This window comes from Arvicanthis niloticus, chromosome 7 (assembly GCF_011762505.2).
Source record: "Arvicanthis niloticus isolate mArvNil1 chromosome 7, mArvNil1.pat.X, whole genome shotgun sequence".
NCBI lineage: Eukaryota > Metazoa > Chordata > Mammalia > Rodentia > Muridae > Arvicanthis > Arvicanthis niloticus.
In genome coordinates, this window is record NC_047664.1 from 85,844,235 (window position 1) to 85,858,485 (window position 14,251).

The 14,251-nt window shown below is 36.6% G+C and overlaps 1 protein-coding gene across 1 annotated transcript in view; it reads right to left on the minus strand.

Moving 5' to 3' along the window:
- Positions 1-5,190: 5,190 nt before the first annotated feature.
- Tmprss11d (transmembrane serine protease 11D) overlaps positions 5,191-14,251 on the minus strand; it is a 52,874-nt gene continuing 43,813 nt past the window's right edge. The window contains exons 8-10 of the mRNA XM_034509496.2: positions 11,079-11,338; positions 9,060-9,202; positions 5,191-6,335 (exon numbers count right to left, since the gene is read on the minus strand). Coding sequence (XP_034365387.1) covers positions 6,174-6,335; positions 9,060-9,202; positions 11,079-11,338 — 565 coding nt within the window. The 3' untranslated portion in view covers positions 5,191-6,173. The remainder of the gene's footprint in view (positions 6,336-9,059; positions 9,203-11,078; positions 11,339-14,251) is intronic.

Below are 14,251 nucleotides of genomic sequence, written 5' to 3' on the forward strand. Positions count from 1 at the left end.
CTATGCAGTCAGGCTTGTCTCTCAGGGAACCCAGAAACATATTTTTAACTTTTATTTATATTCCCTTGCAGTGCTTAGCCTCGCAGCCTAAGCAAGAATTCAGATCATCAGACAGAGGGGGTTCTGGGTGGCCCCTCTCTACTTGGTCTAGGGGCAGAAGTCCCCTCTTTTAGGTTGGGTGGAGATGGGACTTGGGAACACCCTGGATAGAGTAACATCCTCATCTAAAGTCTCATGGTCCTCCATAGTTAACATATGATAATGTATCTGAATAGATTTTGCTATCAGATTATCTATCTGTTGTTTCACAAAGTTAGCCTATTTAAGGCCCAGGGACCAAAGGAAATAAACAAAAATAACCCAATTAATGATCCCAAGATGGAAGGAAACAGGGTTAACAATCATGGAGAGGTTGAAGACCAATTCTTGTACAAGCTCTCCTTTTTCTCTTTCTGTCTCTGTCTTTTCTCAAGACCTTCTCTGGCCTTTTTCATGCTCTCTTTAATCATCCCTGTTTTGTCTATGTAAAAGCAGCATTCTTCTTTAAGGGCTGTACACAGTCTAGAGCTGTACACAGTCTTTTCTATTGTAAAAGAGAAAATCAGGTCCAATAAAGTTTTTTTTTGCAATTTTGGGGGATCACATCAGACAGCGAAACGAGGGATTTCTTCAGATTAGTGATGTCAATCTATAGCTGTTTGATGTTTTTGTCAAAGGCCCATCGGAGTTCTGAGTAGTATAAGTTCAGCGGCCAGCATCAGGATTAGAACTCCTAATAGCAGACATCACGGGTGATTAATTTTTACCACCCTCAGTTACCTATACAAGTGGAGCCATGAGTCCCTCCCTTTCTGTTCTCAGGCTGGAGATTTAGCCCCCCGGGGAGCTCTGGTTGAATATTTTGCTACTCCTTCTAAAATAAAACCAAAGCACCCACATGTGTCTATGCATTGTGTCTTAGGTATTGTGAGCTTTGGGGCTAATATCCACTTATCAGTGAGTGAATATCATGTATGTTCTTTTGTGATTAGGTTACCTCACTCAGGATGATATTCTTAAGCTCCATCTATTTGCCTAAGAATTTCATGAACTCATTGTTTTTACTAGCTGAGTAGTACTCCATTATGTAAATGTACCACATTTTCTGTATCCATTCCTCTGTTGAAGGACATCTGGGCTCTTTCCAACTTCTGGCTATTATAAATAAGGCTGTTATGAACATAGTGGAGCATGTGTCCCTGTTGTATGTTGAAACATCTTTTGGGTATATGCCCAGGAGTGGTCCTCAGGTGATACTATGTTCAATTTTCTGAGGTACCGCCAGACTGATTTCCATACTGGTTGTACCAGCTTACAATCCCACCAACAATGGAGGAGTGTTCCTCTTTCTCCACATCCTTGCCATCATCTGCTGTCACCTGTGTTTTCAATTTTAGCCACTCTGACTGGTGTGAGGTGGAATCTCAGTGTTGTTTTCACTTGCATTTCCCTGATGACTAGGGATGTAGAACACTTCTTTAGGTGCTTCTCAACCATTCGAGATTCCTCAGTTGAGAATTCTTTGTTCAGCTCTGTACCCCATTTTTAATAGGGTTGTTTGGTAGTCTAGAGTCTATTTCTTCAGTTCTTTGTATACCTTGGATATTAGCCCTCTATCAGTTGTAGGATTGGTAAAGATCTTTTCCCACTCTGTTGGTTGTTGCTTTGTCCTATTGATGGTGTCCTTTGCTTTACAGAAGCTTTGCAGTTTTATGAGGTCCCATTTGTCAATTCTTGATCTTAGAGAGCAAGCTATTGGTGTTCTGTTCAGGAACTTGTCCCCTAAGCCCATGTGTTCAAGGCTTTCTCCCATTTTCTCTTCTATTAGTTTCAGTGTAGCTGGTTTTATGTGGAGGTCCTTGATCCACTTGGAGTTGAGCTTTGTACAAGGAGGTAAGTATGGATCAATTTGCATTCTTCTACATGTTGACCTCCAGTTGGACCAGCATCATTTGTTGAAAATGCTGTCTTTATTCCTCTGGATGGTTTTAGCTCCTTTGTCAAAGATCAAGTGACCATAGGTGTGTGGGTTCATTTCTGGGTCTTCAATTCTATTCCATTGATCTTCCTTCCTGTCTCTGTTCCAATACCATGCAGTTTTTAACACTGTTGCTTTGTAGTACAGCTTGAAATCAGGGATGGTAATTCCCCCAGAAGTTCTTTTATTGTTGAGAGTAGTTTTCACTATCCTAGGTTCCAAATAAATTTTAGAATTTCTTTTTCTATCTCTGTGAAGAATTGAGTAGGAATTTTGATGGGGATTGCATTAAATCTGTAGATTGCTTTTGGCAAGATGGCCATTTTTACTAAATTAATCCTGCCAATCCAGGAGCATGGGAGATCTTTCCATCTTCTGAGATCTGTTTCGATTTCTTTCTTCAGGGGCTTGAAGTTTTTGTCATACAGGTCTTTTACTTGCTTGGTTAGATTCACACCAAGGTATTTTATATTATTTGTGACTATAGTGAAGGGCGCCGCTTCCATAATTTCTTTCTCAGCCAGTTTATCTTTTGAGTAGAGGAAGGCTACGGATTTGTTTGAATTAATCTTATACCCAGCCACTTTAGTAAAGTTGCTTATTAGGTTTAGGAGTTCCCTGGTGGAAGTTTTAGGGTCACTTAAGTATACTATCATATCGTCTGGAAATAGTGAAATTTTGACTTCTTCCTTTCCAATTTGTATCCCTTTGAGCTCTGGCTAGGACTTCCAGTACTATATTGAATAGGTGGGGTGAGAGTGGGCAGCCTTGTCTGGTCCCTGATCTTAGTGAAATTGCTTCAAGTTTCTCTCCATTTAGTTTGATGTTGGCTACTGGTTTTCTGTATATTGCTTTCACAATGTTTAGATATGGACCTTGAATTCCTGATCTTTCCAAAACTTTTATCATGAAGGGGTGCTGAATTTTGTCAAATGCTTTCTCAGCATCTAGTGAGATGATCATGTGGTTTTTTTCTTTGTTTATTAATATAGTATATTACATTGATGGACTTCCATATATTGAACCAACCCTGCATTCCTGGAATAAAGCCTACTTGATCATGATGGATAATTGTTTTGATGTGTTTTTGGATTCTGTTCGCGAGAATTTTATTGAGTATTTTTGCGACGATATTCATTAGGGAGATTGGTCTGACCTGATTTTAAATCTAACTATTTCCAGAAATTTCCTCAATATTTCTTCATGCAATCATCCAGCTTTTACTGTATAATCTTACATAAAATTTAGAGAGCTGCTTTCTCATTGAAGTAACCACCAGAAGTAAGATACGGTTTTTTTTTTTTCTTTAGAAGATTAGCCAAACTAATTGTTTAGCAATAGGACAAATTTAGTGTGTGCTGTATGTGTGCATGTGTGTATGTATGTGTGTGTGTGTACATGTGTGTCTGTGTGTAATGATCCTGTGTATGTGTGAGTATACATGCAAATGTGTGTGCATCCATGTGGAGGCCTGAGTGATGCTCCTTAAGAGATGTCCATTCTGGTGTTGTGGTACAGGGTCTCCCACTGGGACCCGGGGCTCACCAATTCAGTTATGCTGCTTAACAAGTGAGATGAAGGGACCCACCTGTGTCTGTCTCTTCAAGGCTAGCACCACAAAGACATACATAGTATTCAATTTGTTTTTATATGGGTTCTTGGGATTGAACTCAGGACCCCATGCAGATAGAGCAAACACTTTATTCATTGAACTATCTCCCCAACTCAGATTTTATTTTTGACTTTCTTATTAAGTATAAATGTAAAAGTATAGAAGTAAAAAAATCTACTTAGGGTTCTGAATCATTTTATGTTTAGAAAACGAGGAAAGTGGAAGTGAATAGAGAAGGTTAGATCTGGTTTAAGATGTAGATCCGTATTCTTTTTTTGTTTGTTTGTTTGGTTCTTTTTAATTTATTTCTATTGGATATTATATTTACAATTCAGATTTTATCCCCTTACTGCAGTGTTACCAGTTCCCCTTTCCTAGAGCAGGAGGTGATTGTCATGGTTTGTGACATATTGATGCTGTAGACAATTTATTCTTCATCTTACTATAAAATAGTTATATTTTCTGCTAGTTCTAAAGTATTCCCAATTATTTTGTTATTTTAAAAATAAATGGGCTATTCTTTGTTTTACCAATTATATTATATTGCACAATATGTACATTAATATTGCCTGACTGTCTTAAGGGCAACACTCATTTGCCTTTCTTTCATTCACACCTCAGAGAGACCACAGAAAACAGGAGTAGGGCTTAATCCATTTGTTAAATGAACAAGCTACAGTATGAAATTAAAATTTAAACTAAGTTTAATTTATACTCAATTGTTAACTCTAAGCTTTTTAGATTATTCATCTTTTCATTAATCATATTGACTATTTTAACCTTAGTTTGAATATAAGAAACTCAAGTTTTCATTGTTAAAATTGGCTGATATGTATGACTGTATGTTACATTGACTTTTTCTTAGCCTTAATGATTCTGCAACTCAATTACAATCCTGAGAAATTTTATTAAGAACTCAGGATAAATTTTTAAGATCTGCATGAATTTATAAATTACCATGTCTCTGTACATGTTTCAACACTTAGTTTCATGAAGTAACTTAAGTCTCTGTAAAGTGTCATCTATCAGTAACTAAATGAAAAAGAGAGGGAAGGGAAGAAGGGAGGGAAGAAAGGAGGGAGGGGAGAAAGAGAAATGAGCTTTGATAACCAGACTGCTGATGTCCATTTGGTTTTAAAATCTCTTCATAGCAAGAATATATTTTCTAAGTAATATCTTAACATTTTAAGGAATTTGCTCTATTCTCTGTAAAATAAGTCCAACTTTTGAAGTAACTTCTAACATAGGAATAAACACAAGCATGTCTGTTTTGTGATGGCTTATGTGCACTCACATACAAATAACACGTACACTCACGTACAGACACCCTCCCTTTGAGGCTTTCTCTAAATAACCAGTTTAATGCTGTCTTCACAGGATGCACCCAGGGAGTGTCAAGCTGGACGCTACCCCAGTTATAGTGTTTGATTATAGGTGGCAGAACATGCCCAGCCTTTAGAGGGAGTCCGGCTAGAAGTTCTCTTATTAGACAACCAATTAAAATAAGTTGTTTTGGCTCATCCTTCAGTCATCATAACTTCCATAAATAATTATGCAGAAAAGATTATAAAAGAGTTTATTTGAAAGAAAATGTACTAAAGATTTGTGTATACATCTTTTCAAGAGTGTGTTATATTGTCAAATTCCATTTATGTCAAAGGAATTTGATTTAATCCTGGTCTCACAATTTTGCTTTATGAAGATCAAAAGGTTTTCATTGTGATGTCTTTAAGGTCTCTTATCTCTAAATATAAGGAGTTAGCTTCTGAGGGAAGCAGTGACTCACAGGTGCCCATGCACACCCAAGCTTTAGCCATACTGGGAGCCCATAAAAACTTGGACCATTTGTGATCCAAGTTATATAGATTGGTGTCACATTAGATTTTAATTGATTCTATTTAATTTGTAATTTTTGTTGATAGTGGTTCCAACAAATCTTGTGGTTGCAAATATAGCTGAAGAGGCTGTGTGGATTCATCGGCTCAGCTTCTCCATGGAGGAGATATGTTTTTTCTATGTTGTTAAAATATTTAAAATGAAAATCCACCATTAAAACTATTTGTAAATCCGTTTCTTGGTTTCACTTGAAAACAACTATTTTAACTTGTTTGTTCAATATGCAAGGACATCCTGGGAGATTTGTTTGGGAATGTCAAATACTTGGGATGGCTACAGTTCTTACTCTATTTGTTCAATAGCCTCACAAATTTAATGTTAAGACTACCATTTTCTGTAAAATACTGACCTAACATACCTGATTTCTCACTACTACACCTTACTACCCCTGTAATAAAATTGTTAATCTGTTACTAACTTAATATATTTTCTCTCTTACTTGGCCATGTTCATATGTTTGTTTGTTTTTTCTTGAGAAAGTAAAAATCTGTACCAACAAAGAAATACATAAACAGTTAAACCATATTTATGCAACGGGATGTTCAAATGGGACATTTCCAGTTTCTTTTGCAGTTGAAATGCAAAGCTATGACATTTGAGTCGGGTACACTTGGGTACAGAATTCACGGCACGTTTTCCTTGGTTGCACTAGATTCTAGTCTGCTGTCTAATCCAGTCGCGGTAGGCTGTCACTCGAGTATACACTCCTGGCTTATTTGGCAGGCCACACTGATATCCCCAGCTCACAATCCCCACAACAAACCAAAGCCGCCTTGAGTCTTCTTGTACTAGCGGGCCACCAGAATCACCCTAAAGAAAACAAAACAAATGATTATTTAAATGTACAAGCAACCTTGAAATCATCAGTATTTTTTTATGGCAGTAGAGGAAGCCCAAGCTATTATACCAGCATATGTCTTTTTGAAATATGCCAAGCCATGCAAAAAAAATTACTGAAATTAATTTCAAGTATACAAGTAAGGCTGAGACTATAATGCTTTGGGCAAGCCTTCAGTTGCTTCCTTGTGGTTTCCTAGTCTTCTCAGCCCCCCAACCCCCCAGGAAGGCTTCTATGACCTCTTTTTTCCTCTGTGCTTCTGGCTTTGGGCTCCATTGGTTTCTTCCTATCGTCACCTATGTTGTGGGGTCTATATCGCTGCTTCTAAAAAGTTCTGCATATTCTCCTTGGACAGATCTTCTTGTATTAGCACTCCCTGTATTTTGGTACTTGGCCAGTGTCAGTGTTAGCAGTCCTGTAGTAAAATTTACTAGGGAAGGGAGCACCCTTGTTTTGGACACTGCTGCAACCTCTGTTTCTAGCCCGTAGAAGATGCTAAGGAAATAGCTTTTGAATGAAGGAGTCTCTAGATGTATCACGAACCTTTCTTTACCACCTGGTATGAGGCCTGATGCATAGTAAATTACCCACCTCAATTCTTTTTGTGAATAGTTGAAAAGAAATTTTTACGACAGTAGGTAGAGCCTTTCTTATGAGTTATTTACTAGCCAATGGCAATAACTAACTGCCTAGAAACATTGTCATCATCCAATTAGAGAGATACCTTTAGAATATACTTTACTGTGGGTTAATTCTGTGAATTCTGGAGCTAGGTAGCCTGAGTTTGAGTCCTCCACCTATCAGGTATGTGAACTCCAGGAAAGTCTTTAATAAATCTGTGCTGAAATTCTCTTATCATTAAATGAAATTTTTTTATGTGTTAATGAGCTTAACACACAAAGCACTCTGGGCACAGTTTGGCATATAGTCAGTACTAATAAAACCCAGCTATTATTACCAAATGTGTGTCTAGAAAGGTTAGCCCTTCATTTGATGGCTCATAGTAGTTAGGTTTTTCCATGCCTATTTAATTAATGGTTTAGATAGAGAGAAAGGCCAGTATGTGAATCACCAACTTGCTTGACAAGTGCTGCGTGGAGCTGCTGGTACTCATTCCTTTGGATGAAACATTCACGCTGCATTTTACTAATCCTCAGTATTTTGTTGTTACACTTTAATGGTATTTTTCCTATATGGCAAAGCTTTCTGTATTGTATCTTATCCACCATGGACAAGCAAATGGTAATCCTGAGTGTCATGTAGCGTATGGTTAGTTTCTCTGTCTAGTGTCAGACCTTTGAACCTGCATTTTTTTTTTCTCAATCTGATGAGTCAGGGGAACATCTAGTTGCATTGGCACACAGAATTTTACCCAGACGTGAGAATAGACATATCTTTGAAAGAATGTATGAAATTGATTTTGTAAACTTCTATGCAAAATATTATTCACTTATTATATTTTTTGAGGCAGAAACTCTGTGTGTTTAGAGTGTTGTAAGTAAAGTCAGTGAGGCCTGGGATGGATCAGGGAAAATTTCACGGTAGTGATGTCATGAACCTGCCTGAAATGAAGAACAGACTATGTATATGCAGAAGCCGATGGAGGGCTTGCCAGAGTGAAATGAAAAGAACATTTTATCTCCTCAAGCCGTTGTAATCACTATTTTCAGTAGCTGTGAAGTTGGTAGCCTGGGTTATTATCTAACTGATGAGATCTTTAGAAAACTTTCATGCTACTTGAAAATTTGTTTTTACAGAAGGTGGGAACATCTCACATAAAGGGAACAAAGATCCCAGTGGATAAATGACAGTCTCTTGATAAACTATTGCTTGAAATTATTAAAAATGTATCATTTAAAAAAAACACTTCTGGTTTGGGTTCTTGTATTCTGTACATACCACCACCTTTATAATATTGTGCATGCCAAATTAAAAACTAATAGCACTGAGTGAGGAGAATAAGCTTTCTGTTGCATATGATTCATCAAAGAAAATAGTAGTGGATTCCTGAAGACACTAGAGTATTTATAATGTTTAATTTCTGAACTATTTATTTTTATGGTTACATTGGTTTCATTTTAGATAAAGGAATGGAACCTGTTAAGTTTCATTAATTTAATTAAGCCTTTAGTATTAAATTTTATACTCATTACTATAAGGAGACAATTGTACATTTACTATTTGTTTTTTGGATATTTACTTTAAAATTTTACAGGCTATACTATTCTTATTAATTGGGCTAAGGATGAGTATTTACAAATAAAACAGTATAAATTAAAACATAATTATGAACTTTAAATGACTGTTTTCATTGTGAGTTGATTATTATATACATTTATAAGATAGGAAATGATTTTGTAATTTATGGGTACACTAAGGCTTCAAAAACTTAACCTTTTTCCTTGTCATAAGAACATCAAAATTTACTCTCTAGAAATTTCGAAACATACAATACTTTATTATTAATTGTATCCACCGTGCTATATTATATTGGTTTGACCATCCATAACAATTAGCTATTAGTATTGTCATGCTAAATGGTATTTACAACAGAATTTTATCTCTAAAATTAAGGGCATACATTTTTTGAGGAGCAGAGCTGTATGTTGTAACTTGTTATCTTTTTGCCTGTCATAGGGTGATGTGCTTGAAAATGCCTATAAACTTCTCAATGGCCACATAGATAATGTTGTTACCTGGCATGCATCCACAGCCCCTGAAGGCAGTCCAGCACAGAGCATTCCTGGCAGGACACTTCCACCGTAACCAGCTGGCTCATTGCATTCCTCTGAACTTATTATTCTGACCTCTCCTTGCTGTAGATTTGCGACTGTGTTGCCTATTTAGGATAAAAACAGAAAGGAATCAGACCTCAGAAAATATGAGTCAATGACTATAGCAAATTTGAGAATGAACATGAATATTCTAAACATTATCTATTTTGAAAGAATGGCACCAGAAGATGCGCTTAAAAGTAATTCTGAGCAAGATTGTTGTCGTAGAGAAGGGATAACTCCTTTAGGGAGATGAGATTTTCTTTTCTTTTTCAGTTTGTCATATTTTTCCTTTATTCTCCCAGAGTTCATAAATTATTGGGTGTGGAGACACGTGACTGTATTCCCAATATGTAGGAAGTAAATACAGAATCATGAGGAGTTCAAAGCTAGCTTTAGTTGTATAGTAAATTTGAGGCCAACCTGGACTACCATAAGAATATATCTTAAAAAACAAACAACAAACAAACAAATTTAACCCAACAACAACAATAAAAACCTAATACTTTTGTTAAAATTGACTTACCCTATTTAAAGTGTTCACTGATAGATTTTGGATTAGAAAACTACAGATCAGTGAACATTTAGCCACAAAAGAGAAATCAGTCTGATTTTAAAGTTAAAGAGCTAATCTATGCTATCAGTGCTCCTTGAGAATAGCACTATCACAGTTTCCCATGATTGGTATAAAGGTCACCTATTATTTCAGGTCACTTGGTTTAAAGGAACAGAATGGAATATTTTCTGAGAAAATTAAGACTTTTTAAAAACGTCTATTGTGGTTATAATAGTCCAAGGAAACTGCCAGTGTTTCTTTTACATTTCTGACTTAATAGAGTTACTTTTTTCCTTGTCCATAATTCTTCCTTTAAATTGTGTTTATTTTAATTCCCATTCTATTTATCCAATGAATGAACAAGATCAATTTTAATCTATACATGGAGTTACTTGCTGTGACTGCAGGATTCATTTTATACCAGAATAACTTAAAGGCCATACCTTAAAGGTTATTAAAACCCCAGGTCCTAATCTTAAGTCTCCTTTTCTTCACAGAAAAGTATAGACTTTCTGTATTAATAAGGGGCTTATTGAAGGGGTTCTAGCCAGCCTAATCATTGACACACATGGCTCTGGCAGGCTTTGCCCCCTCTATCATCTCTCCCTCCCCTCAGCCTGGGGCTAAAATCCATTAGATTACATTCCTAAAGCTAACCAGCCAGGTACATTTCCTTATCAGCTACTTCCTCCTCCTAAAGGTGACCACCAAGATCCACTATCAAAGTATTGGAGCCCAACAATCAAAAGCTCCTTTTTGTCCAATCAAAATTAACCAATTTATGCCAAGATGGGGCTTCCCCTTTTACTTTTATAAACTGCCACTTGCCTACAGGACACTTCTGTCTCCTTTCTATCCAGAGGCAGTCCTTTGTCCCTCTGCCCCTTCTCACTTCCCCCCTCACTTATCCCCTTCCCCTTCTCTTTTCCTTTATCTCTTACTCTTTGTTCCCTGGGACAAATAAATCTCCGTTGTGCTTGAGCTTGACTTCCAAATGCCAACACTTTCTTCATTCCTTCCTTTCATATTTCCCTGTTATGATATTAGAATTCTCTTTGATTTCTAAGGGTTGCCTTTTTGCATGGCTGAAGCAGCAGCTGTAATTAGAACAGGTCTGACCAGGATGTAGATGGTTCTGTACAAGAGGCTATCCTCAGGCTGTTTCCTCATCTAAGAATTGACAAGGTTGGACATAGTGGTGCAAGCCCATATCCCCGTTATTTAAGCTGAATTATGAATTTGATGCCATCCTGGGCTACATAGTAGATTCCAAGCTAGCCTGGATTAAAATGGGATCCCAGTTAACAACAAATCAAACACATTTACATAGAAACAAATAACAGAAGATTTGTTGTTGAACTGTTTCATTTCTCAGAGACACTTACCTCCGTAAGTGAGAGATCCCCATCCTGTGACATAGGCGACAGAACCAGGTACGATACTTTGGGTTGCTGCTGGGAGACATACCCTATGGATATTTCTGGTAAAGGTGACAGGTCTTTCAAGTTGCACCACTGCAATATCATTGTCACGAGTTGCGGAGCTGTACCCATCATGGGCTACAATAGCCCTTACTCTCATTCTCAACCTAGGACTTATTGTAGAAACACCAAAGGTGGCTGTCCATTCTTGAGGATTTGAGTAGCTAAAAACAACATAAAATAAAACAAAAAGACAAAAACATGCTATTAAATAGGGAATTCAACATCACTTCATATATCTGTACTTTGGGTTGTATTTGAATAATATTATTCTTTGATAATTTAAAGTAATGTGTTTTGTATTTACCACCAACATCTCATTAATATTTCCCCAAACTGTAATCTCACAATTGTATTGAATTCTTTACTAGCAGCCTAGTAGTTTTATTCTAAATATACAGAAAAAATATTTTTTGAAAACACACCTTCAAATAATAATTTGTTTGATCTTTTTTCTTTCCCAGTGAGTGGATCCTAACATGTTAATGACAACTAGTAAAGAGGAATGTTATTGTTTCTTCTCCTTCCTTGATATTCCTGTCCATGCAACAAAGAGTTCTGAAATAATTATCTTTTCTATTTTAACTTGTTCCCTTCCATTGTTGTTGTTTTGAGAAAAAGATCCATCCAAAGAGTAGTGAGGTTGAAGGCTATCTTTCTTGTTAATACATGAATAATTTTTCTGTACTAAATTTGATGTCTGTCTGTCTGTCTGTCTGTCTGTCTCTCTCTCTCTCTCTCTATATATATATATATATATATATGTATATATATATATATATACATATGTGTGTGTGTGTGTACATGCATGTATATTGTGTGTGTGCATGTAAATATGGATATATGTATAGAGAGATAATTTTGTAACATAAAAATATAGGAAATTAGTATTGTAACTTGGGACTACAGGATGTTTTGTGTACACCCTAAACAGACACATGTAAGGTAAAAATTGGATAAGTTTTAGTAAATCAAAATTAAGTACAACATACACAAGTTTATCCTATAAATGTGAAACTGCAAGAAAGTATTGGTAATGCTTAATATTTGAATTTTAAGATAGTATCACATAGCCCAGTCTTGCTTAGAACTTGTTAGATGGCTGAGGGTTATTTTGAACTCCAGATCCTTTAGTCTCAGCATTCCAACTGCTTACATTATACCACCTTGATTCCCAGGTAATGTCTACAAGCTTTGAAGCCTTATAATAATGTCTATAAACACAGAGTAAACAGACTGGGAAGCCATTGTAGAATGGACATGGAATATTAATAGAAAATTCATAGAAAGTAAGGCCTTCATACCTCTTAAATATAAGAAGAGATGTTCAAATCCACTGGCCAACAAGCAATAGAAATTATAGCAATGAACACCTCATGTATATTAATAAGAATGACAAAAATTAAGCAGAATCATTATCAAATGACAGTCAGGTGGAAAGGTGGCTCTCTTGCATTACTAGTCAAACTTAACATTTGAAAAGCTTTCTATTGATCAAGTTGCATATCTACTTCTGGGTACATATCAGAAACATTTCTAAAAATTTATAGAAAGATAGTATTACTTTGCGTGCATGTACTTGTGAATGTTGGGGCATGTGTTCTCAGTGGGAAATTACTAAACCCTAGTAAGATGAGGTAAATATGACAGCTGCATGTACTGGATTCCTGTGCAGAAGCGGTTTAAACAGATGGGGATTCTCATGATTAGGTGGAAACTGTAAAGAACAATACAACACTTATACACATCGCTGTCACCATAAATTAAAAGCATTTATATATAAAATAACTCTATAGGTTTAATAGGTTTGTGATTTTTTTAGAAATATTTCAAATACTTTAAGTCCAGTAGGGCTATTGAATGGAACTGGGGCAGTGGGAATTAGGACCCAGGAAGGGGAAAGGAAACAAAATAAAACTTAGGAAACTGTTTTGGATCCTGATGAAAATAAACATTTTCAACTTTGAAAGTTGTTTAACGTAATATTGCTCCTCTGATTGAAGGGAAGCAAAATTCAATTAAATAATAACTTAAGACTTTTCAGGTCTGAGCAGCCTGCAGTTCTGGAAGGATCTTCGTTCTTTTACCGCCTTTTCATCCATCTTCATCAGACCTGTGGATCCTGAACCATATAGGTTAGCTTCCCTTCCTGCACCCATCTTCACCACTCAGTGAGTCCTCACCACAAGCTGCAATGAGAAATCTCCTATCCCAGCAGAACCTCCATTCTCCCCTGATCCCTCTTCTTGCCTTCATCAGACATGGGGATCCTGAACCATACAGAGCTGCTGATCCAGAACCATTACAGTCCAAGGATACCCATCAGGGGCCTACTGCACCAGGACCATGGAGGGTAGCCTCCCACCAATACCTACTACAACAGAAACGTGCAGGAACCAAAGCCACCCAGACAAAGGTCCTCAAAAGAACATAATCAACAAAGGCCAGGGCAATATGACACCATCAGAACACAGCTACCCTACTAGAGCAAGCTCTGGATATCCTAACACAACTGAAGCACAAAAAGATTACGTTAAATCCAATCTTATAAAGATGATAGAGGCCTTTAAAAAGGAGATTAATAAATCCCTTAAAGAAATACAGGAAAATACACTCAAACAGGTGAAGGAAATAAATAAAACTGTGTAAAACCTAGAACTGGACATAGAAGCAGTTAAAACACACACACACACACACACACACACACAGAGAGAGAGAGAGAGAGAGAGAGAGAGAGAGAGAGAGAGAGAGAGAGAGAGAGGACACCCTAGAAATGGAAAACCTAGGGAACAGGACAGGAACAACAGATGCAAGCATCATCAACAGAATACAGGAGATGGAGGAGAAAATCTCAGGCATACAAGTTACAGTAGAAGAGACTGATATATCAGGCAAAGAAAATGTTAAATCTAAAAACTTTCTTATACAAAGCACCCAGAAAATCTGGGGTACCTTAAAAATACTTAATCTAAGAATAATATGAATAGAAAAATGTATAAAGTCCCAAAACCCAGAAAATATTTTTAACATACTCATAGAAGAAAACTTTCCTAATCTAAAGAAAGAGATGCCTATAA